This window comes from Musa acuminata, chromosome BXJ1-8 (genome assembly GCF_036884655.1).
Source record: "Musa acuminata AAA Group cultivar baxijiao chromosome BXJ1-8, Cavendish_Baxijiao_AAA, whole genome shotgun sequence".
NCBI classification, from domain to species: Eukaryota; Viridiplantae; Streptophyta; class Magnoliopsida; order Zingiberales; family Musaceae; genus Musa; species Musa acuminata.
This window is the reverse complement of record NC_088334.1, coordinates 22,454,991-22,480,607: the sequence shown is the minus strand read 5'-3', so window position 1 is coordinate 22,480,607 and position 25,617 is coordinate 22,454,991. Positions and strand designations below refer to the sequence as shown.

The 25,617-nt window shown below is 40.9% G+C and overlaps 1 protein-coding gene across 7 annotated transcripts in view; it reads left to right on the top strand.

The window, feature by feature from the left end:
- Positions 1–25,034, top strand: part of LOC135585615 (uncharacterized) — a 30,359-nt gene extending 5,325 nt beyond the window's left edge. For 4 of the 7 annotated variants that reach the window (XM_065079342.1, XM_065079339.1, XM_065079340.1 and 1 more), the window contains 6 exons: positions 23,308–23,392; positions 23,494–23,589; positions 23,756–23,940; positions 24,015–24,103; positions 24,380–24,479; positions 24,552–25,034. In XM_065079342.1, coding sequence (XP_064935414.1) covers positions 23,308–23,392; positions 23,494–23,589; positions 23,756–23,940; positions 24,015–24,103; positions 24,380–24,479; positions 24,552–24,587 — 591 coding nt within the window. In that variant the 3' untranslated portion in view covers positions 24,588–25,034. The remainder of the gene's footprint in view (positions 1–23,307; positions 23,393–23,493; positions 23,590–23,755; positions 23,941–24,014; positions 24,104–24,379; positions 24,480–24,551) is intronic. The other 3 variants (XM_065079338.1, XR_010475953.1, XM_065079341.1) reach the window with 3 other exon arrangements.
- Positions 25,035–25,617: the final 583 nt, after the last annotated feature.

Genomic DNA, 25,617 nt, shown 5'->3' with positions numbered 1-25,617 from the left:
TAAGGGGATTGTTGACTAAAAGAATTTGGTATTCATGCAATGACTTGTATGTGGACTAAGAGTGCCAATGGGCAATAAAACACATAGTGCTATGAAGTATAAAAACTTTCTCTTATTCATTAGTGAAACTCGAAATTGTGTAACTTGTGCAACGAGTTTAGTATGTTGCTAGCCCTGCGGGTATTTTATAGGAACAAGTGCATTTGTAGTGGTGGAACAACGCATTATTTTGTTCTTTACAAGATGGAGTATTTTTAGACGTTGGTCTCTAAAAATTTAAGGGATATAGACAAATACAAAAGTTGCTTAAACAAGACAAGTTTTTGGAGGATAAGTCTTAAATTCTTGGTGGAGGATTCATGGGCAATAAAACACATATTTCAAGGAGATACCTAAAGACGGAAAGCTCAAAGGATGTCGGAATGGAGCAAGTGATCGGGAGTCACTTATAATTGGAACCAGCAAAGACCTAGCAATGTGTAGGCAAAGTCCACATAAGAGAAGATCACTATCCGAGTTTCTAACACCAAGATCAAAGGGTAATGTTGATGTTAGCAGGAGGCTATAGCGCAATAGATTATGGTGGAATAATTCAAGACTGACACACTGGCTAACCCCATAAGGGACCTAATTGTTAGGATCGTTTTGACACTAAGGGAATTAGTGCTTTTGTAAAAACGTCGGTTTGAAAATTTCGAACTATGAAACCATATCGGAAATACGTTTAAACTTAGAGAGCAAATGGGAGTAGTAGACAATTGAATCAATAAGTAATGATAATGAAAAGCAAAAAGAAAGTGCAACCTACGTTCGGTCGTTGTTCGGTCGTTGCAACCTACGTCCACTCCCGATTCCTCTTCCGTCGAGGCCACCGGCGTTCATTAACGATCTTTTTTCAATGGATGAAGACTAGCTACCCTCTTTACAACTCTTTCTTCTTTTCACAGGTTTAGGAGAAAACCTTTACAAGTCTTATACCTCCCTTAGACAGAATTCTAAACTTTTGAAGAAAAGGAGGGGAACTCTCAACACTTTTCAATATTACAACTTTGATTCACTAGCGTTTTAGTTCACTCTTTCTTGTGTCTACCCAACAGGGATGAGTGAGGTATTTATAGGCCTTAAATTACTTAAAAATAGACTCAAATATTAAAATTTCTAAGTCTTTCGGGTACGGGCGGTACCATCTCCTACACTAGGCGGTACTATCGCCAAGCAGATTCTGAGAGATCGGGCTCTGGCGGTACTACCACCAGCTTGGGTGGTTCCACCGCTTGCCGGCATTAAGGGCTAGCGGTACCATCGCTAGTTTGGGTGGTAGTACCACCAGACAACCTGAGAGACTATGTACTTGACTTTTCCAACTTATAGGCGGTTCCACCGCTAGTTAGGCAGTACCACCGCTTGACCCAGTCTGCCTCCTAATGGGTCCAAATTAACCCCAAATAAGGCTCAATGGACCCTTAATTGAGTTAGCATGGTTACACCCAAATCTAACTCAATTAGACCTAAACTATGACACTCAAGACAAGAATTTTATGTTGTCCGGTATGCGATCGGTTCATCTGAACTTCCAGCGCGTCGTCCGAATCTTTGGTGTATCGCTTGATCCATCGGCATGTTGACTCCCACAACGTCTAATCTTAGCGCAACGTTCGATTCTTTCGGCCCGTTGCTCGATCTTTGACTCCGACTCAACTTCTGATTCTTCTGTTTTAATTGTTTTGTCTTTTCATGATCGAAGCTAGTCCTGCATCACTTTTCTCAAACCGTATATTAGATCGTAAACTCATCAATTGATTCTATCATCAAAATCCGGGATTCAACAATCTCCCTCTTTTTGAGGATGGCAACCAATTGATTACAGAGTTTAACTAAACTCCCTCTATCTATATGCCATATCGAAATAAACTTTGAATTCAAAACAATGATAACCTACTAATTATAATATCTTTGAATTCAAGTCAAAACAATCATGAATCATAGTGATCATATGCAACACATCATATCACAGTTATCTTTACTTACATCATATGTATATCAGTGCATACATCATCATAAGTTGAAGTATTACGTGAATAATTGATCATATACAAGACATCATTACTTACATTATTATCATAAGTTGAAGGATAATTCCAAATCATGCATAATTTCAAAATATCAAGTCATCATTACTTTAGGCATATCATGCATGATATCAAAACATTAATATTTTCAAACCATTCATCATTACTTCTCCCAAATCATCATGCATAATTCCAAAATATTAAATCATCATTACTTTAGGCATATCATGCATGATATCAAATCATTAACATTTTCAAACCATTCATCATTAATTCTCCCCCTTTGTCATCAACCAAAAGGAGATAAGTGCAACTAGCAAGTTTTTGAAATATACAAGTTTTACATCAACTTATAAGATATATAAGATGGGCAAGCTAACACATTTGCTTCTCTTGAGATATGTAAGATAACACTTCTCTTCTCTCCTAAGAAAAATGTTAATTCACCAATCAAACTCATTTTTAATTTTTGGCTCATACTTTTGGCAAAAGATTTACACAAAGACTCATTTGTAAAATAAAAAATAATATCATCAACATAAATTTGAACAATAAGAAAATTATTTTTAAAATATTTAATAAATAATATGGTATCAGCCTTGCCTTTCGAGAAGTTATTTTGAATAAGAAAACAACTAAGCCTTTCATACCAAGCCTTAGAGGCTTGCTTCAAACTATAGAGAATCTTAGATTACTTATAAACATGATTTGGAAAAAAAAATATTTTCAAATTCGGGTGGTTGTTCAACATAAACTTCTTCGGAAATAAAGTTATTTAGAAAAGTACTTTTGACATCTATTTGAAATAACTTAAAATTATTACAACACGCATAGGCAAGGAGTATCTTTATGGCTTCAAGTCTTACCACAGGAGCAAAAGTTTCTTTATAGTCGATACCTTCTTCTTGGTTGAAACCTTTGGCCACTAATCTAGCCTTGTTTCGAACCACGATACTAAGTTTATCTTGCTTGTTTCTAAAGACCCATTTAGTGCTAATTACAAGATAGTCACTAGGTTTAGGAACAAGTTTCCACACCTCATTTCTCTCAAATTGATTTAACTCTTCATGCATTGCAAAGACCTATGAATCATCTTTTAGAGTATCGTCAATGCATTTGGGTTCGATTTGAGACAAAAAAGCAGCATTAGCACAAAAATTTTAAAATAAAGAACGAGTTTGAACATCTTTTGATATATCTCTAATGATTAGCTTCTTAGGATGAGCATATACATACTTTCATTCTTTAGGTAAGGATTCTTTTGAAGTGGATACATTTAAAGTATCAAAATAAAAATCATTATCAAAATAATTTTTCTTAAATTCAGAAATGTCATTAAAAACAACATGAATAAATTCTTCTATAACCAAAGTTCTTTTATTAAAGACACGAAAAACTTTAGAAATAGAGGAATATCTAAGAAAAATGTCTTCATCGGATTTTGCATCAAATTTTCTTAAGCCATCATTTTTATTTAAAATAAAATATTTACAACTAAATACTTTAAAATATGAAATGTTGGTTTTTTTATTGTTCCACAATTCATAAGAAGTTTTAGAAAGTAATGGTCTTACGAGAACCCTATTCATGACATAGCATGCCGTGTTAACGGCTTCGGCTCAAAAATATTTGGGTAGGCTGTGTTCATTAAGCATGCTTCTTGCCATTTCTTGTAAACTTCTATTTTTTCTTTTAACAACTCTATTTTATTGAGGGTTTCTTGGAGTGGAGAAATTATGGTCATACCCATTTAACTCATAAAAATCTTAAGAATCATGGTTTTTAAATTCACCATCATGATCACTATGAATAGAAGAAATCATAAAACCATTTTTATTTTGAATTAGTTTACAAAATTTTAAAAAATATTTAAAGCAATCACTTTTATGTGCCAAGAAGTATATCCAAGTATATCTACTATAATCATCAACTATTACAAAAGTGTATTTACTACCTCCTAGACTTGTGATATCAATTGTTTCAAATAAATCCATATGGATTAATTATAGTGATCTACAGGTACTTACTTGATTTTTAAACTTAAAGCTACTCTTTATTTGTTTTCCTAGTTGGTAAATGCATTATAAACCTTATCTTTGATAAACGTAATTTTAGACATACCTCTTACAAGTTGTTTAGTTGTAATTTGTGAAATTAGTTTCATACTTGTATGACTTAACCTCCTATGCCAAAGCCATACATCATCGTTCAAAACCGAAAAACAAGTTTCATGACAAAACTTATCAAGATTAATAGTATACACATTATTAGTCCTTAAGGCAATTAAAGATCTATTTTTGTGTGGTATCTCTATAATGCAAGCATTAGATTCAAATTTGATGTTATAACCCTTATCACACAATTAACTAATGCTTAGCAAATTATGTTCTAAACCATTTACTAATAAAACGTTTTCAATTAAGAGGTTTGATTTGTTACTTATATTTCCTTTGCCAATAATTTTTCCATTGTTGTTATCTCCGAAGGTAATATATCCTTTGTCTTGGCTAGGAGCTTAGAGAATTGTGTTGGATCTCCGGTTATATGCCTTGAGCATTCATTATCAAGGTACCATCTCTTGCTCCTAGCTTTTGATTGGATCTCCGGTTTGCACCGATTATGTTGTCCTTACCTTCCTTGGTAGCAATGTTCGCTTACTTGATCTTGTCCTCTGACTTGCCGGGCTCTCTTAAGCGAACATGGGCGTTGGAGCAGTCCAACTCTCCAGCTGCTCTGATCATACCTCTGTATGATCAAGTCCCTCTCATGGGACTCACTGGTACTTGCATTTGAACTTTTCCCTCAGTGATACACAGGCCCCTATATGTTGATGACCAAGGCTTTCATTCGATGCAAAATTCGATGGACGCACGGAAGACCCGCTTCTGCGGTACCATAGCTTTTACTCCTTGAATTCATAGCCTTTCTTACCATCGTGTTGTTCACCGAAGTGGAGCTCCTAGTAGCTCCCGATCATACCTCCGTATGATATAGTCTCTCACGGGGCTAGATTCGTGTGTATCGCATTGCCACGAACTGTTCCACCACGATCCGCTACACCATGTCGTCTCCTGGTGACATCTCCATTATATTCTGATCCTTGTGGGGTGAACTCGGATTGTGATCCCTCCATGTGTGGCCTCTGCCACTTTTGATTATGTTCGCTCCTTTGGCAATCGACCTTCGTCCACTTGCTCTCGGGTCACATCTGGACGAAGCACCACTCTAGGACATTCCGTTGCCTAGTAGCTCTCGAAGTCCACCAACTTTGCTAAAATTGGTGCACCATTATCTGGATCCTGGGCCTTTGCCCCTACCAGCACAATCTCCGTTGCACACTGCTTCTTTCATGGCAACTTGAATGAAAGCATTGTGGCATATTCTTCAAGAGTACCCGCCTCCACGTCCTCTTGCCTCGTTCTAAGGCCTTCTGAACTCAACTTCGCCTTTGCAAGTTGAGTCGCCTTAGTTCCTCCATCAAATGCTTTTCTGAGATAAGGTGCATGTGCCCAGAGGCTCCCTTCGTCATTGGCACCATGCAAGATGAGTCTGCTCCATCAGAATGAAGGACCCATAGATCGACATGATCCTGCTCTTGCCTCTGCAAGAGTTCATGTCCTTAACCTCTGTCTAAGAAAAGCTCTGTGCCTCCGCTCCATTTTCCATCTTGATGCTGGCTCCCTTCATGCGGCTTGGGTGTTTCGCTAAGTTACACCCAAGTTGCTCCGCTCCTCGATTTGCATTGAATTGATGATGGTCCTCACGCCCACCATTCCACGGGTCAGCCCTCCATTGAGTCCGATCTCCATATCGACTCCAAGTGTGCCTTCATTTGTGTTGCATTCGGTCGCTCCTCCACTTGATCTCGCAATGCATCCCCTTAATGCATTATCTCAAGCGAGATCATGCAACGACTCCTTACCGTTTTGTCACGGACTTAGTTGGAATTGCCTAAGTCGTGAGGCACCCTTGCGGTAAAGTCACGAACTTAGCTGAAGTTGCCAAAGTCGTGAAGCATCCTTGCGCCAACTCCTCGGACTTAGTTGGGATTGCCTAAGTCATGAGGCACCCTTGTGATATATGCATCCGCAAAGGTTCGGCCTAGTTATAACCTCGTATAGGTCCCGAAGGATTTGTAAAACAGAAAGTTGATTAGATTGAAAACAAGCGACGGACAAATCTCGACGTCTCGCGAAGAGGGAAGCTTTACAAGCAATTCAGCAAGCACATTGAGTGCAAGGGAGAAAAGAGAGAAAGAAGAAAACAAGGACTTTAGAAGGTAGAACAAACAGTTGCAAGTCCACAAACAACTACTCACCGGGTGCCGGGCGTGAAGGCAAGTTCTGGTCAAGTGAACGTGCGAACTTGTGAAGATTTTTCAACGTTTGACAATATACCGAAGCCCCATCTAGCCCTGTGCCACTCGAGGGGTTCCAGGGTCCTGAGATGGCTGAAGTTTTGGGCGCTGCAGCGGGCTGCAGAAAACAGCCCGCGACATACGAAAACGGAGCCATTTTGGGGTTTTTGGCCCGGCGTGGTGAGCGGTCGTACTATAGCGTTGCAACCTATTCGAACACATATTTTTATAAGCAAAACACACAAAACCAAGGCAAAATAGGTTGCCATGTCTCTGTACAAGCATGCAAAAGCGACGAACGGTTCGTTGAATGAAGTAGTTACGAGTGCGCGACGTTCGTGACATTCTCCCCCACTTAAACTGTTGACTCCCTCATCGACGCTTGTTGGTAGTTGTTGATGATTGCTTCTTCATGTCGTAGGGTGTCTTCGGGCTCCCAACTAGCTTCTGTTCGGGGAAGCTTTTGCCACTTCACCAAGTACTCGGTCTGCTCAGCTCTATTGGGTAGCTTTATCTTGCGATCTGCCAGAATGGTTTCAACTTGCTTCTCGTAGGAGGCTCTGGTGGGGGGTAGCCGAGTTAGAACACTTCGGGAAGCATCTTGCGGATCTGAGTGGTAGGCTTTCAAGTTGCTAGCATGAAAAACATTATGAATTTTGAGCCACGCTGGCAGCTGCAACCTATAGGAGACGTTGCCCACCCTGCTAATAATTGGGAAGGGCCTTTCATACTTGTGAACCAATCCTTTGTGTACTTTGTTCCTAAAGAATTGGAGTGATGCTGGTTGGAGCTTCACCAACACCAAATCGCTGACTTTGAACTCCTACGGTCGCCTTCCCAAGTCGGCCCACTTCAAGTTAGCCTATGTAATATCTGCATTTCGATGCCATTCTTTTGCAAAGTGATATGCTGACGGACTACTCCTAGTATATCCGATATCCAAGGTATGAGGAGTCGACGGTTGTTTTCCTGTAATGATCTCGAAGGGGCTCTTGTTGGATGCAGAGCTCCACTGCAAGTTGTAGGAGAATTGGACTATGTCGAACAACTTCACCCAATCTCGTTGGTTGGCACTCACGTAGTGTCGAAAGTATTGCTCAAGGAGCGAGTTTATCCTTTCTGTTTGGTCATCTGTCTAGGGGTGGAGGCTTGTGGAGAAGTATAACTTGGACTCCAACAATTTGAAAAGCTCGGTCCAGAATCGTCCCAGGAACTGAGCGTCTCAATCACTGATTATATTGTGCGGGACTCCCCAATACTTCACCACATTCTTCCTCATCAGCTTGGCCGCCTCCTCTGCTGAACAGTATAAGGGTGCAGCAATGAAAGTTGCATACTTTGAAAATCGATCGACTACCATGAGTATCGATCCGAGTCCTCCTACTACCGGCAAGCTTGATATGAAATCCAAGGAAATACTCTCCCACGACCTTTCTGGCATGGGCAACGATTCCAAAAGTCCCACCGGCTTCCACTGCTCCACCTTATCCTATTAGCAAGTGAGGCACGTTCAAACATATTCCTTTACATCAGTTTCCATCTTCGGCTAGTAGAAGGCTCTCTCCACGAGAGCCACGATTTTGTGAATACCTGGATGTCCAACCCAATGGGAATCTTGACACTCTCTCAAGAGTTCACGCCTCAAATTGTCCACTCAAGGAACATAAACCTTATTCCCTTTTATGTAAACGAGTCGCTCCTGGACCCAAAATCATCGTGCCTTGCCTTCTTTGATGAGCTGCATCAAGGTCACTGCTTGGGGATCACTGTACAATCCATCCTTAATCCTGGAAAGGAAGTTGGAGTGTAACTGACTTGCTTGGCCTTTGCCCTCCAACTGTATGGCATTCACTCGCTCCACTTTCTGGCTCAATGCATCAGCCATGACATTTGCTTTTCCGGGCTTGTACTCCATTGCCATATCAAACTCAGCCAGGAAGTCCTGCCATCGTATTTGTTTTGGGGAGAATTTCTTTTGAGTTTGGAAATAGCTCAAAGCGATGTTGTCTGTCCTCAGCCAAATCGCGATCCAAGAAGGTAATGTCGCCAAACTCGCAAACAGTGGACCACCGTTGTCATCTCCTTCTCGTGCACCGGATACTGCTGCTCGGTCTTGTTGAGCTTGTGGCTCTCGTAGGCCACCGGATGACCCACCTGTATGAGTACTCCCCTAATAGCGAAGTCTGAAGCATCTGTATGGACTTCGAAGGGCTCCCCATAGTTTGGCAATTTGAGCACCGGTTCTTCCAACACAGCAGCTTTTAGATCTTGGAACGTCGTTTCCCTTTTATTAGACCATCTCCAAGGTTGCTCCTTCTTCAGCAACTCCGTCAATGGAGTTGCGCGCTTCGAACACCCTACCATGAAGCGTCGATAGTAGTTGACGAAACCAAGGAAGGATCTCAGCTTTGACACCTTCTTTGGAGTTCGCTATTCTGCAATAGCTTACACCTTTGATTTGTCCATCCAAATGGAGCCATCACCGATTCGATGCCCCAAGAATAAGATCTCCGTTTGAGCAAAGTAGCACTTCTCCCTTTTCACGAATAATGTGTTCTCCCTGAGAACCTTGAAAATTGTCCGAAGATGCTCGACATGCTCCTCAAGCGTTTGATTGTAGACGACGATATCGTTCAAGTAGACAACCACAAACTTATCCAAATATTCTTTGAATAGTTGGTTTATAAGAGTGCAGAACGTGGTCGGAGCATTGGTTAAGTCGAAAGGCATCACCAGGAACTCGAACGCTCCATACCTAGTCACACAGGTAGTCTTCGCTTCGTTGCCTTCAGTAATGCGCACTTGCTAGTACCCCGATCGGAGGTCGAATTTGGAGAAATACTTTGCTTTGCCCAATTGGTCGAACAAGTCTACGATGAGCGGGATGGGATACTTGTTCTTCACCGTCACTTTGTTGAGGGCTCGATAATCGACGTATAGTCGGAGGCTCCCATCTTGTTTCTTTTGAAAGAGGACTGGAGCTCCGAAAGGTGCTTTGGAACTACGGATGAGACCACCGCTTAGCAGTTCACCTAGCTGCTTTCGGAGCTCTGCCAACTCTGGAGGGGGCATGCGATATGTTGGTCTTACTGGAGGCTTCACTCCTGGCTCCAGCTTGATATGATGATCAATGCCTCTGCGTAGCTGCAGAGTCTTCGGCAACTCGGGTGGCATAACGTCTATGAACTCCTTCAGAACGTTAGCCACCACAACAAGTTCATGAATGACCTCCTCATCGAGTGGCTCTAGTTTCATAGCAGTTACGAATATTAATTTGCCTTTTTGTACTCCTTTCTTCAATTGTAATGCCGATATCTGTTGGGGTTCCCTGGTTCCTCTCCGAGAGACTGGAACCACACAGGGGTCATCACCTCCCATCATACATAGGGAGTTTAGGAACGACATTGGCACCAACTTCGTCATGTGCATAAACTCCATTCCAAGAATCACTTGAAAGTCGTCCAGTGGCACCGCCATCATGTTTGTGCTCCTGCTCCATGTTCCGATCTTGATGGGAACTCCCTTTGCCAACCTGGAGATTCGCTTGGCCTCTGAGTTCATCGCCTTCATTCGACTTGGGTTCTTCTCCAAGATCAGCCCAAGTCGCTTTGCTTCTCGATTGACAATAAAATTGTAGGTAGCGCCCGTGTCCACCATTGCACTGGTCGTTTGGCCATTGAGCTTAATGTCTACATACATCAGCTCGCTACTTCCTGCTTTTTGTGGCATTGTCTTCATGTTCTGCCCCACTTGATCCCGTATAGCGTTCAACAAATGCATTGCTCCCATCCGGGGTCCTTGCGACTCCTCCTCATCACTGTTGGATTCTGAACTACTCGAACTAAGAGCGACAGCCTTGCCCTTGTCCGATCTGGGGGGATGGATAGAAGCTGTTAAAGCATTGAGTGCCTATTTCTATGGGTACTCTCTCACCATGTGCGGTCCTCCGCACAAGAAGCATCTGCCAGGTTTTGGGGCATTGCCTTTTGAGCTTGGCCCTTTATGGGAGTTCTTCTTCCTTTGCTCGCCCTTGGGCTCCTTCCCTCGAGAATATTTTGGAGGGCGATTTTCTGAAGATTATTTCTACGACAGCAATTGCCCTGATCACATTGGGGATATTCCTTCGATGCAGTTCTTATTGAGCCCAAGGCTTCAAACCTTCGAGGAAGCTGAACAACTTATTCTTCTCGGACATGTCCTGTATGTCCAGCATTAGTGCAGAAAATTACTTCACGTAGTCTCGAATGGAAGTACTTTAGCGGAGTTGTCTTAGTTTCCTCCTTACGACGAACTCTGTGTTCTCAAGTAGAAACTGAGTTCTCAACTCCCGCTTTAAGTCCTCCTATGTGTCCACTCGACATCAACCTTGTTGGATCTCCTCTCAACGGGTTCGCCACCAAAGTTTTGTATCCTCGTTCAGATATATGGTTGCTATTGAAGCCTTGGTATCTTCAGAATCAAGCATTGTAGCTCGAAAGTACTGTTCCATGTCAAACAAGAAATTCTTGAGCTCTTTTGCATCCTTAGCACCTCCATAGGAATGAGGCTCAGGTGCCCTCAAGTTTTGTGGTGGTGCAACGCGGGTGTTGCTCCCTCCCGTATTTAGTGCCCTTGTGAATGCTGTTACTCTAGAAGTGAGTTCCGCCACGACTTCGTGCAAATGTTGCACGGAGTCTTTAGTATCGTCCGTCAGTCGATCGACTAGGGCCTCAACCTTGTCGATTCGGTATTCAACTTCTTCTTGCGAGCTCTCTACCCCAAGAAGCCTTCGTTGGCCTTGGTAGAGTTCCTCTAAACTCGCTTCAAGAACATCCAAGCGGGTTTCCGCAGCTGTGAGTCTCTTCTTATGACTCTTATTCTCGGTTGGTGCTTTAGATTGCGCCTCCTCCGCTCGCGGAGAGTAACCAATTTCTCACTCATCATGTTTGCTGCCACGGTCCTCCAAAGCAGCTCCAACGACATGAGAGCGAGTTTGCACTTGCAGCCCACCTGCGACTGCTTGGGGCAAAGGTCCGGCTTGCCCCCCGCCTTGCTCGATTCGCCACAATGCTTGGCCATGGCGAGATTGCGAAGTTGCTTCGTTGCTTGCCCGCTCTGATACCACAATGTCACGGACTTAGTTGGAATTGCCTAAGTCGTGAGACACCCTTACGGCAAAGTCACGAACTTAGCTGAAGTTGCCTAAGTTGTGAAGCACCCTTGCGCGAACTCCTCGGACTTAGCTTGGATTGCCTAAGTCATGAGGCACCCTTGCGATATATGCGTTCGCAAAGGTTCAGCCTAGTTGCAACCTCGTACAGGTCCCGAAGGACCTGTAAAACATAAAGTTGATTAGATTGAAAACGAGCGACGAACAAGTCTCGACGTCTCACGAAGAGGGAAGCTTTACAAGCAATTTAGCAAGCACCTTGAGTGCAAGGGAGAAAAGAGAGAAAGAAGAAAACAAGGACTTTAGAAGGTAGAATAAACAGTTGCAAGTCCACAAACAATTGCTCACCGGGTGCCGGTCACGAAGGCAAGTTCCCGTCAAGTTAACGTGCGAACTTGTGAAGATTTTTCAACGTCCGACAATATACCAAAGCCCCATCCAGCCTTGTGCCACCCTGGGGGTTCCAGGGTGCTGAGATGGCCGACGTTTTGGGCGCTGCAGCGGGCTGCAGAAAACAGCCTACGACACGTGAAAGCGGAGCCATTGTGGGGCTTTTTGGCTCGGCGAGGTGAGCGGTCGCACTGTAGCGCTATAACTATTCGAATATGTATTTTTACAAGCAAAACACCAAACCAAAACAAAACAGGCTGCCATGTCTCTGTACAAGCATGCAAAAGCGACGAACGACTCGTTGAACGAAGTTGTTGCGAGTGCGTGACGACCGTTCGTGATAGGTTGCTCGGTCCGTTGAGCTTTGTGAAGTTGCTTTTGAGGTACTCCTCAATATCTGCGGTCCGTTGCACATGGTTTTCCCTCTGGAGAGCCGGGATTTATCCCTCCTGGATGTTTGTCCCGTTGGAGCAACTTCTCTCTTTGCTTCCTTCTCTTTGAAAATTTCGGAGACCACCATCCCCTTGGACTACTCCTCCTTGCTGAACAAGCTATCTATTGTTTTGCCTCCCCCAAACGCACTTGCTAGATTGCGACTCTATGTCAATACAGCCCCCCGCTGCACCCCTCAAGGCCTAGCAACATGCTGAACTCACGGCACACTTCAGCCTCCTACGGACGTATCCTTCTCATGCTGAAGAGAAAGTTTCAATGCTCCATGATGCCGAGTTTCGGTCACCTTAGGATGGCCACGAACACTCCATCGTTCGCATACAAGCCTTTGCATGAGTACTGAATTCTTTGAGTTAGTAATTCCCCTCACCTCTGTGAGCTTTGCATAACTCTTTTTGTCGCTAAACAACCTATTCCACCTTATACGGTTTCATTCTTTTACCAAGCGCCTCGCTTGTCTTGAGCACCATCAAGTATGGTTGCCGTTGAGCCGTAGCACAAACTCAGCCATCCCAACCTTTGTGTGCTATGCATTCTTCCCAGCTTGCTTTTCCTCGTGGTGCCTCTTGCGCGAAGGGTTGGTCATTCCTCTGAATGCTAATCTCAGATGCTCGCTCTTCTGAGCGACTCCTTTTCCCTATATCTCCATGCTCGTTTTCCCCCCCAAATGGTCGCGCATGCTGGCTGCCCTCAACGTAGCCCCGCTAGGTCCCCCACGTTTGCATGCCAAGTGTTTTTATGAGTGCTTGTCCCGCTTTGATATCATCTGTCACAGACTTAGCTGGTTTTGCCTAAGTTATGCGACACCTTTGCATGTTTGTCCACAAAGGTCAACCGTCCCGAAACGTCCTATGGTCCCTTAGGACCTACAAAAAAGAAAACGGGTTAGAGAAAGCGTCTCACTCGGGATCCACAAGCAATTATTTCAGGAAACACTTTATAACCAATGCAAATTACAACCAGACTTCACAAGCTTTGAACGGTCGCACAACAAAGGGTTCAAATGATCTACTACAGACCGATATCTTCAACAAGTGTCCACATAACACAACCTTTATTTACAAGTCTAAAATGGCCACCAAACTCAACTAAATTGGGGTTGTTAAGCCTTCAACCGTCCCTCTACATGCTGTGCAAAGCATGAATAAAACAAAAGACATGGACATACATGAGCATTATATTAAACACCCTGTTTACAATTTTGTCCATGACAATGCAGCCAGGAGTCCTGGCCACCAAGGGTACTTGGGCGGCTTGGAAACCCTAGCCGCCTATGGTGCCCCTTGCAGCTAGGAAACCTGACTACAGGGGCTGCCATGCAGCAGGTTGAGAGCAGCCTTGCTGCTCTTGTTCCTGCTACTTTTGGCCATGCCGAGAGCAGCAGATTGGAGCTCTCAGCCAAGGCTGCGAGCAGCCTTCGGCCAATACAAAGGGGCAGCAACAGTTGTTGCCCTTTCTTCCTCTTTTGTGCTAACATATTTGACATCAAAAGCCCTCTGTAAAACACTTTATAACAGAGAAAAAGTTGCAGCATAGATCTGTAATCTACGACAAAAAAAATCGCAGCAACACGTAAAACAATTTCAACACAATTGAAAACATCTCATGTAGTTTAAAAACCAATCTTTTGCACGAGCAATCTGGCTCTGATATCACTGTTGGGAAATCTAGGATGACATTACATGCGCAGCGGAAGAACAAAAAACAAAATCCTAGAATTCCCGTAGAAAAATAACGTTTCATAATCGTGCAAAGATTAGTGCGTAAAAACTGCAAAACCGAAAAACTGCATGTATAAGAAAGATGTGTTACCTAAGGAGATCGTATATCCCTGAAAACCTGCAAATCTGTGGGAGAGGATGAAGGAGGTTAATTGTCCTCTCTAGCGGGGGCTACGAAGATGTTCCTCAAATCGCTGCCCAAATCTCTTCCTCGCGCGTACCACGCAATAAAGAAAAGGTTGCCCCTTTTTGTTGCCCACATGCCCCAAATGAGAGTTGTAGTATAAGGACGAGAGAGAGAGAGAGAGAGAGAGGATAATAGGAGGTGACAACAAAAAAGAACCAAGCTCATGGCCCTTTGGTTCCCTCCTATTTATAGAGCCCCCTATTAACTTAACCCTAATGGATTCTACCATATTGGGTACTAGATCTCCATCCAACTATCCAAGCCTCTTAGATTAGTGGGTTTTTACCCAATAATCTCTTATTGGCTCTTATTGGATCTCATCCATAGGATCCAATAATTCAAAGGCTTATTGGATATCTAATAAGATAGGGGTTCCAACGGATATCTCATATCTAAACCTCTACTCGTCGCAATACCTACCATATGTGTGTGACCCTCTAGGCCCAATATCGAGCTGGCCGTGAGTCATACCTATCAGAACTTCTTTTGATTGAGTGAATTATTATCTCTATAATAATTCATTCGACTCATCGATTACGGACTTACTAGGCCATTACGCCGCAATCCGCAAACAATATAAGGGAATCCAATCCATTGGACTTGTTTGTCCTTAGTTACCGTGTATCTATAGTCTCACATCCATCTAATACCCCAGACACCGTATACTGGGCATGGTGTTGTCAGGCCTATACGGTTTCTACTCGAGTCTCATTCTAATCGGATTCATCCGGAGAACTCTTTCTCTCTCAATCCGAATGATCCTGGCCAAGGATTTGTCTGAGTAAGAACATATAAGATATTCCTCTCATGACATCGAGAGCGGATAATCCTTTATCGACACTCAATATCCCTCGTAAGGTTGGCTACCTCTATTGATGATCGGCTGTGCTAGATCTGGAACTTCCAGGTTTATAAGTCCGGTATTAAAGAGTGGAGTACTCATACAGGACATTCTTGGTATCTCAAGTCTAAGGACCGGATAGACTAGTGGGACTACAGAATCGCTGTATGATATAATAAGGCATCATCAACCATCCAACATTCCGTGAGTGGATCAATCAGTGAACTCATTCTCCAATGAGCACCTGCATTGTAAACCTAGTGTTCCCACACGAGTAGCTATGAGACCAGTTGCCTCTCTCATATGAACGGGTATTTAGTACACCAGTCTGTCCGGTTATCTCGATGTCCCTCTTGAGTAACCTCTGATCAAGATTATTTAGGGTATGTGTTTAAAGGCGAATCGGTCTCATTATCGTGATCTCATTACAATCTGATTTCCATTGCACAGATCCATGGACATCATAATATATATTCATGCAATAAGCAATATAAAGTGTTAAAATGCCAAATAATATAATAAGCAAAAAGAATTTGTGTCATGCACACGTGTCATCACTCATGTGATTGACTTGCAGAGCACTTATAACTAGCAGAAAGGAGTGTAGAAGCGATGATAAGTCTAGAACGACTTGACTATGCAAAATCAAGTAACAATTAGAATGTGAGATGGACTTGGAGGGAGTGTTATGATGTTATTGTGGTAGATCACAAAGAGAAGATATGGGAGCTACATAGTCTCATAGAGGCATGGGTGGATAATAGAGCCATAGGCACAAGGGAGCACATGGTATCGTAAAGGTGAAACTTTCATACAATCATCAATCCCTTGATCTCTAGTATGAGTAGTGGTCAAGAAAAGGAATCAAGGCATTGGAGAACATAGTGGACACCATGTACCAAGACAAGGTAGTAGGACTGTAACAAGATAACTTTGTAAGGCTTGTTGGGTCGATGGACTTCCTTATCGAATCAGTCAAAAGTGGGATACATTATTTAGATGCAATGATGATCGCTCAAGGAACGGAACAGATTTTTGAGGGCTGCACTTGAATTTTTGGAGATTTTTAAGGTGCAGATTGTAGAAAGGCTTACACTGCCAATTATAGTGTTTTTGAATTGATTTACAATGTTTTTAGCATCTTCACCAAAACAATGCAAGTCTATTATAAAACACTCTAACTGAGGCAAATTGACTCAAAACCTAATAGAAACCTACTTATATACAAAAATAGAGTTTCAAATGATTATTCTTATTTGTTTATCAATAAGAACACCAAACAAGGAGACTTCTATGTCAATAATAATATTTTTGAATAGACTTACCATATCCTTATTGGTTTAGGAATAAAAACAAACGGAGACTTCCATGTCAATTACTGTATTTTTGAGTAGGCTTATGTTTTGGAAAACAGGGTAGGTCTATTCAAAAACACTATAACTGGGGAATTGGATCTGTCCAAATTCGATGGACCAGATCACTCTATGGACTAGTCCGCCAAAAAAAGATGGGAGCTGCTGTTGTCATGTTAGGGGTATTTCGGGATAATGAAAAGGTGGGGGCACCTTTGGGAAATGTGAAAAAGGGGCACCCCTTGGGAGAAACCAAAAAAGAGGCTTTTTCATGAATTCATCTATATTTCCAAACAAAAGTGGGATACATTATTTAGATGCAATGATGATCGCTCAAGGAACGGAACAGATTTTTGAGGGCTGCACTTGAATTTTTGGAGATTTTTAAGGTGCAGATTGTAGAAAGGCTTACACTGCCAATTATAGTGTTTTTGAATTGATTTACAATGTTTTTAGCATCTTCACCAAAACAATGCAAGTCTATTATAAAACACTCTAACTGAGGCAAATTGACTCAAAACCTAATAGAAACCAACTTATATACAAAAATAGAGTTTCAAATGATTATTCTTATTTGTTTAGCAATAAGAACACCAAACAAGGAGACTTCTATGTCAATAATAATATTTTTGAATAGACTTACCATATCCTTATTGGTTTAGGAATAAAAACAAACGGAGACTTCCATGTCAATTACTGTATTTTTGAGTAGGCTTATGTTTTGGAAAACAGGGTAGGTCTATTCAAAAACACTATAACTGGGGAATTGGATCTGTCCAAATTCGATGGACCAGATCACTCTATGGACTAGTCCGCCAAAAAAAGATGGGAGCTGCTGTTGTCATGTTAGGGGTATTTCAGGATAATGAAAAGGTGGGGGCACCTTTGGGAAATGTGAAAAAGGAGCACCCCTTGGGAGAAACCAAAAAAGAGGCTTTTTCAGGAATTCATCTATATTTCCAAACAAAAATTATTATTTTTATCTCAAACGAGTACAACCATCCCCTCTTCTATCAAAGGATATCAACACACCTAGTGCATTAGGGAAATTCCCCGGTCCAAGAATTATGACATCCACTCATCCTAGCCGAATTGGCAAGCCAATTCGTCGGGCAATTACCCTCCTTGAACACATGGAAGATTTTTACCTCCTTCAAACCATTGGATAAAATATTAATATCACGCACAACCATGGAAGTAGTCCGTGGAGTCTCCACTTTGTTCTTCAATATATATAAATGAGGAACTCAGCATCTGTTTGACTATGGATCTTTCTAATTCCCCTTGCCTTTGCTGCCAATAGTGCTTGCCTGACAATAACAGTGTTGTTGAACAGAATTGTGTGTCCCTTGCATCCATTTCCTGCAAACACAGCAGTCCCATCACGGTTCCTTAAGATAAAACCAATTCCACCCTTGGGCAACAAATTACCAGAACCATCAGTGTTCAACTTATACCAATTTAAGATTAGGTTTGTTCCAAGTGACAATCTTACAAGTACTCCCGTTAGACCCCTCAGACTCTAAGCTGCAATGGCAATATAAAAGCAACATGGCAGGTTTTTAAAACATCATATAAGGATTTGGTTTAATCCCATCGAACATGGCATCATTTTGAGCCTTCCATAGTAATCAGAAAATGTCTGCAATGAGGGGCTCTCAAGATCAAATCAGATTGATTCTCATCTCCTACCCTGAACCAAGTGCCATCTGTTAGGATCAGAGCGGCACTAAGAGGGGGGGGTGAATTAGTGCAGCGGATTAAAACTCGTAAGTTTAAAACCGAATTCGTAAATACGAGGAGATTTCGTTTCGATAGTAACTTGAGTAGATGAAAATCGAAAACTAGCAGTAGTGTAAATAACAATTTCAGGAAAGTAAGAACTCACACATTCAAGGAACGCACCAATTTAAAGTGGTTCGGTCAAAATGACCTACATCCACTTGCGAAGCCTTCTCCAATGAGGCTCCCAACTTCCACTAGCAAATCACTTTGAAGGGGAAGGACAAATACCCCTCTTACAACCTTTTACAAGTGGTTCACACTTTTACAAATTTTCAAAGAGAAAGAGGGAGGTGAACACTCAAGCTATTGAAAACAAAAACTTGCTAAAGACTTTGCTAAGATTTTTATCTCAATCTCTTGCTTCTTAAAGGTTGTAATCTCAGCTGAGAATTGAGGGGTATTTATAGGCCCAAAGAGGATTCAAATTTGGGCTCCAAATTTTGAATTCTCTTGGGTTTCCGAGGCTGGCGGTGCCACCGCCTATTAGTGTCTGACACTGACAGTGTACTGGCGGTGCCACCGCCTAGTCCAGCAGTGCCACCGTCGAACCTCTCGGGTGCTGGGCGGTGCCACCGCTCAGTCCAGCGGTGCCACTACTCAGTTCTCGGGTTCTGGGCGGTGCCACCGCCTACACTATTTTAGCTCACTGGTTGGGCTCCAAACTTGGCCCAAACCAGTCCGAACTTCGGCCCAATTGGCCCCTACTTGGGTTATAAGATTAACACCTAATCCTAACCCTAATTAACGTGCTAACTACGAATTTAAAGACATTTCCTAAGCTATTACAAAGTCCGCAAGTCAAGACTTCTTCCGGCGAGCTTCCGGCAAACTTCCGACGGTCTTCTAATAAACTCTCGGAAACCATTATGCGGACTCCCGGCAAGCTCCTAGACTTCACGATTTGATCTTGGCGAGTTCCAATGAGCTTCTTCGGCAAGCTCCGATCTTTCTCGGCGAGCTCCGTGAACTTCCCACGAACCTTCCGGCGAGCTTCCGAAAAACCCTTCGGCAAGCTCCCTACTCATTCTCGGCTAGTTCCGGCAGCATTCCCGACGAACCTTCGGACTTTCGTCGAACTCTCGAGCTCCCAACGAATCCTTCACGCTTGACTCCGGCACTTTGTTTCGCTTTATGTCTTCATCGTTATCGTAGTTAATTCTGCACACACAAGCCAAAACTCTACTTCGATCTAGACAATTATTACAATGCGAATTGACATTCTGTTGCCCGGCACGTCATTGGTTGGCGCTTCGTCCGATTCTTCTGCGCATCGTCCTCTCTTGCGGCTTGTTGCCTAATCGGCGGTTGACCTCCGCAAACCCGATATCCTTGGCGCAATTCCGCTCTCCTTGGCCCGATGCCCGACGTCTGAAGCCTTCTGGCATCCAATATCCTGACGTGATCTCCTCCGGCACAATGTTAATTCCTCCTGCGTCAACTGTCTAATCCTGATCGAGTAGACCTGCATCACTCAAAATGCAATTAAACATCTAAACACAATCAATTAGTTTCATCATCAAAATCTGAGATTCAGCACCATCCCTCCAATTATTGAAAAAAAAAAATATATTTAACTTATGTTTACAGTGTTCACATACCTGCATCACAACAGGTCATCTAAAATATAAATGATCAATATAATCACCATCCAAGCCCATATGAGTAGCAGTTAGAAGCACATCTTAAACCCTACTTGGCCAATTGTCGAGAAGTAGGAAGGCAACAATGTACTAATTTCCAACAATGGATCAATACCCTAGGAATGGTTGTAGAACCCCATCCAAAATCTCACTAGCATCAATTCCAAGGAAGAATCTGTAAGCAGAATAAGTAGAAACCACTCCTCTAGGATTAGCCTTTCAAATCCATTTATCATCACAAGGGCTAACTTAAAAAATATATCAAATAACCAGCTATTCTGATAAGGATCAATAGATTTGTTATCACCAACAAGTTTAGTAAAACCTGTTCTTAATCTCTCCATGGCTCTCAAGAACAACCTCCAACTTCAACTGGTCCTTTTGGGCCATTGGAAGTTCCACAAAGAATAAAATTGATATTTAGCCAAGACCACACTAGTCCAAACTTTGGGCTCACAACTTAAAAATATTCTTAATCCTCCTTTTTTGAAGTGCAAACTTTGTCTAGTTGAGGTCCTTGATTCCTAATCCCCCATCTCTCTTGCTACAAGTGATCTTATCCCAAGTGACAAGATGCAGGCCTCTACTGTTACACCCTTTCCCCCATAGAAAGTCTCTCACAATATGATTAATCTTATTAATAATCTTTAAGGCATCAACACGACACTCACATAATGTATTGGAACAACAATGATGACAGCATTAATAAAGGGTCACTTTGCCCGCTTAAGACAAGGTCTTGCTGTTCCAGTTGATGAGTTTACCTCGGACCTGATTAACGATGTCCTCATGAGCTGAAAGAGGTAGTTTTCTAGGGAAGACCATAGTACCCAAATATTTAAAAGGAAAATTACCTTCATGAATATTAAAAATTTGACATATTTCTCTTTTAATAGTTCTACTAGTATTCTTTGGAAAATTAATTTCAAATTTTTGGACATTGATTTTAAGATTAGTCATCCTCTCAAATTCATGAAAGACTTTACTAATATTCATACATGACTTTCTATTTTCCTTAAAACACAACAAGATATCATTACCATACATGAGATATCATCAGCGTACATGAGCTGATATATTTTGAAAGAGCCTTTGATGTGGAAAGAAGACACCATATTAAGATCAACAACCTCATGTGATAAATTAGATAAATATTGTGCAACCAAGATGAATAGGCATGACAAAAGGATATTCCCTTGACGAAGACCTCTCCTACTTTAAAAAAGGAAGATGGCGAGCCATTGATTAAGCAAGCAAAACTACTATAAGAGGTACATGCCATTATCCAATAAATGAAGACTATAGGAAAATGATACAAATTGAGACATTTAATGATGACATCCTAACAGATCTTATCATAAACCTTTTCAAGATCTATTTTGATGATGATGTTAAGGTTTTTTCCTCTCAACTCATACATGGCATGAGCAATTTTCTATGCCACGAGGAAACTTTCGTGTATACACCTCCAGACAATGAAAGCATGCTACACTTTAGATGTAATAGTATCCAGAAAAGGTTTAATATGATTGGCTAAGACTTTAGCAAGAATTCTATAAGCCAAATTACATAGGGAAATGGGGCTATAATCTTTAATCTCTTTTGAATTGGCACATTTGGGGATAAAAATATGAAAGGTCTTAGCTCATTCACTAGGAAGATAAGCATATTTATGGAAATGATTTATAAAAGATTCAATGATTCTATCCCAATGGGTTTTAAAGAATTTAACTGTAAAAGCATTTGGGCCCGGGCTTTTACCACCCCAACCCATAGATTTTAAACAAGCCCACACCTCCTCATAGGTGAAAACCGTGAAATGTTTAATCAACTGGTTGTTGGAAGTAATATTAATGATAGAAAGGTTAGGCCGAGAATAAAAACATGAATTTTTTCTACCTTTAGCACACCATAAAGTTTGATAAAAATCCACAAAAGCCTTATTAATGGAGTTTGAATCTGACACTACCTCAGTTGTTAACCTTAGGGTTGGTAGTCAGGAGTTTTCTTCTCATGACTACGAAGTTATGGTAATATTTGGTTTTTTTATCCCCTTCATTAAGCCACTCAGGCTTGGCCTTATCCCACCATTTTAGACTAATTTGCCTAGTTGAAGCTTGATATTTATTGTAAAGACATGTTAGGTGCTTTTAAGAAAACATTTGAAATGTCCATTAAAGGCTCAATGTACATTTCAAATGTGATTTGGTGCTTAGTAAAATTTTTTCAAGTTGCATTTGGCCTGGTTGTTGTATTGCAAATGCCCAAATATTGATGCTACCTCAGGGTAGCATTAACATTTCAGTATTGACAGGAAACTAATATAATATTTTAGATTTTCAAAGTACCTTATGATATTATCCAAAATCACAATTTTACTAATATGATTTAATGGGAAACTAACTTATTTATGTCTTCTATAAGGTGAAATTTTATTTATTTATTTTTAAAGATTATTTATATTTATTTATATGATTATATTATTCATTTATTATATATCTAAGTCATATTAAATTTTTTTGTAAGATTACATTTATTTATTTATTTATTTTATTTACATATTAATTTAAATAAAAATGTATTTTATATTTGAATAATTATTAAAAATATTAGAAGGGTAAATTTGTCACATAACATTCAATGCACTTTTGAAACATAGTTTTATCAAACAACACTTATGTCCATGCACATTTAAGATACAGTTTTCATCTATTGTTTATCAAACACACAAAGCATCCCACAACTGCACATTTACTCAAGTTCCCTTCTCCAAATGCACATTAAAAATGTAAATGTGTTCTCAAACTCAGCTGTAAGTCTCATATTCTTCTGATAATTCCAAGTTATGCTCCCCCACATCTTTCTCCAAACTCAAAATCTCATCATAAGTATTAGACAAATTTTCCTCAATCCTTCCTATTTTATGCTTATTTCAGAAGGATAACTCCCTCCTAACTCTTCTAAGATCTTGATGAAAACAATCAAAAGAGGAATGTAAGTCAACCACATCAAACCAACAATTTTGAACAATGGACGTCACATCTTCATAATCATTCCAAAAGTTTTGATATCTAAAGAACCTCCCCTTTCAATAATCATACCAGGAATTATGTACCTGTAATGGTAATGGGCAATGGTATTTTACATAAGTTGCATATGTGCTCATGTTTACAGCCACACTGCATATGTGCTACCAAGGACTTTATGTTCGAGAACAATGACCATGTTTTTGAACTTTGTGCATGGCAAATGATAATAACTTCAATTTGCTAGTTGCATTTTTTTATATAGGATAACTAATGGTTCTTATTTAATATTCATACAATGTATTAGATTGTTATTTTCTAATTGTTCTTTCAATAGTATCTTATAACAGCAGATGTAATGAGAGGTTACCTACATAAATCTTTATCTGCTGCATTGGAGTTCATAGTTGAAAATGATAGAGGTATTGACTAAATATCCTATAATTTGTTTTATTTCTCAATCAGTTCTTTTATAACAAAGTCTTTTATTGCATAGATATAACTCTTTAAATGATATTTGCAGCCAATCTAATCACGTCACCTCAGTTGCTGGAATTTGTTAGCTTTTACATAACACAGGACACTCAAAAGCATCAATTGCTTCCTGAACTGCTTACAGGTCCATTTCAATTTTCATGGTGTCTTTAGATTGAAGTTCATGCTGATAGCAATTTGGTGTTAAGTAATTGAATCCGAAATGCCCGTAGTAGAACTTTGTTATTTATTCAAGGTAGTCCTTGGTCAACATCATACAACTATAATGATGGGCTAATCATCTTTAGCAGGTTGTTTTCGGGTCACAGGGAAAATTTTAACCCAGTGTTCTCTGAAGGATCCTATTACTGGTGACCTAACCGTTGAAGCATCTGCAGTTCCTATAGACTCTGTTGATATACAGTTACTTCGTGTTGAATCTATTCTCTCTGGGGAGAGGTTTGTCACTGACACATCAGTGATCCAGACTACTCAGGTATGATATGTCACACTGTTATGGGGTGCTTATATCAACTATATTTTATAGTGACAAACATCGTTGTTACTCAGATAGCAGATGGAGATATTTGTCGATCTCTAACTTTGCCTATCTACGTCCTACTTCCCCGTTTGTTGGTATGCCCCACCTTGTTTGCTGGGTAATCACTTTGACTTGTTTTAGTTATACTCCCGTTTGATACATTAAATAGCAAACATCATTGGTTTCTTTCCTTTAGATCAATGTAACACCTATACATGCTTCTATATGCTCCCAAGTCGGGACCTACTGTTTTCACCCTACGATATCATCTTGCTTGGAAAGGAACAGCAATCTCTAAAGTCCTTGGAGAGATTACTAAGATTGAAATTAGGTGCTACCATGTGAAGTTTCCATGCATGTAAAATGTTAAGTAGTTTTGCAAATCTATATGCAGGTCATTTTCTATTGAGTTCCATGTCTCGATTACTGTGAGTTTCCAATCTCAGCTATCTAAACAGTACCGTAAATCTGATCTTAGAACTCCAAGGCCATGGGTGAGTGTAGCTATTAATTATAATTAAGGTTGCATTGGTTTGTCGACTGAAACTTGGGTTCCCTGTTCACAGATGGCGATGGTGACTATACCGCTTAAGGTATACTGAACATAATGCTTCGAGGAGTATCCTTCTGCTTGTGAGACAGCACCAGTCTTCCCTCTGTGCAAATATTTTTTTGAGTAATGCCACTATATAAGACATTTTCTTTATTCTTTTTTTTTTGTTAGTCGCGAATTTGCGTTTGAGAATTATTCCCTGATGAACTTCTCGCGAGGATCGAGGGAATGGTGTTTTGGTCACTTCCAATTGCTCAAAACTTATTGACGTCCACAAGGCGGCGGCGGTAGCATCGTGCAACCGCTATGGGTTTGCGGCTGTGTCCCGTAGAGCCGGTTGGTGGACTGATGAGTAGAGCATAGCTGGAAGTGCTGTAGGAGGCTGAATGTTGGGCCTTCGTTGCGCTTTCTCTAGCTTCCTCTGGCTCTTGGGCACTGATAGGCCTGCGGAAATATAATCTGATTTACTTCTTTCAATCCCAACAGTGATGTCATCTGGTACCCTCTTCTACCCGTAGGTTATTGCTAACCTGAGTTTCCAGGTTGGACACTGTTATTCGGCTTTACCTCCGTGAGAGTATCCTCCCAAAATATCATACGTTTTTAAGATGCACGGAGTACACATCAACTTCAGGGGATGGTGAACAGGAAGGGAGAAACTATTGGCGATCCACAATCGATTAATCTTGTCATGAATTCATTTTCTCATGAATCACTTAGCTCCTATCACCCCCATTGACCAAAAAATTAATAGAAATTCTGTTCATTAACATAATCGAGTTGACATAATCGAGCTATAAAGCTTATGTTTCTAAGGATTTTAGTACCTTGACAAAAAATTGTTGAAATGATACTCACATCCACTAGCATATATACAACATTGAGTTCATGATAAAATCTAAATCGTATAATGAAGCAAATTTGTAATATAAACAAGTATACAAAAACTAATTCAAATATGTAAGTGAGGAAGGATGTAAATACCAGTTAATTTTGGTTTGATTTTTTTGATCTACATCCACCTTACCTGTTTTCACTATTAATCTTACTTTGAACGGGAAGATTAATTAATATTTATA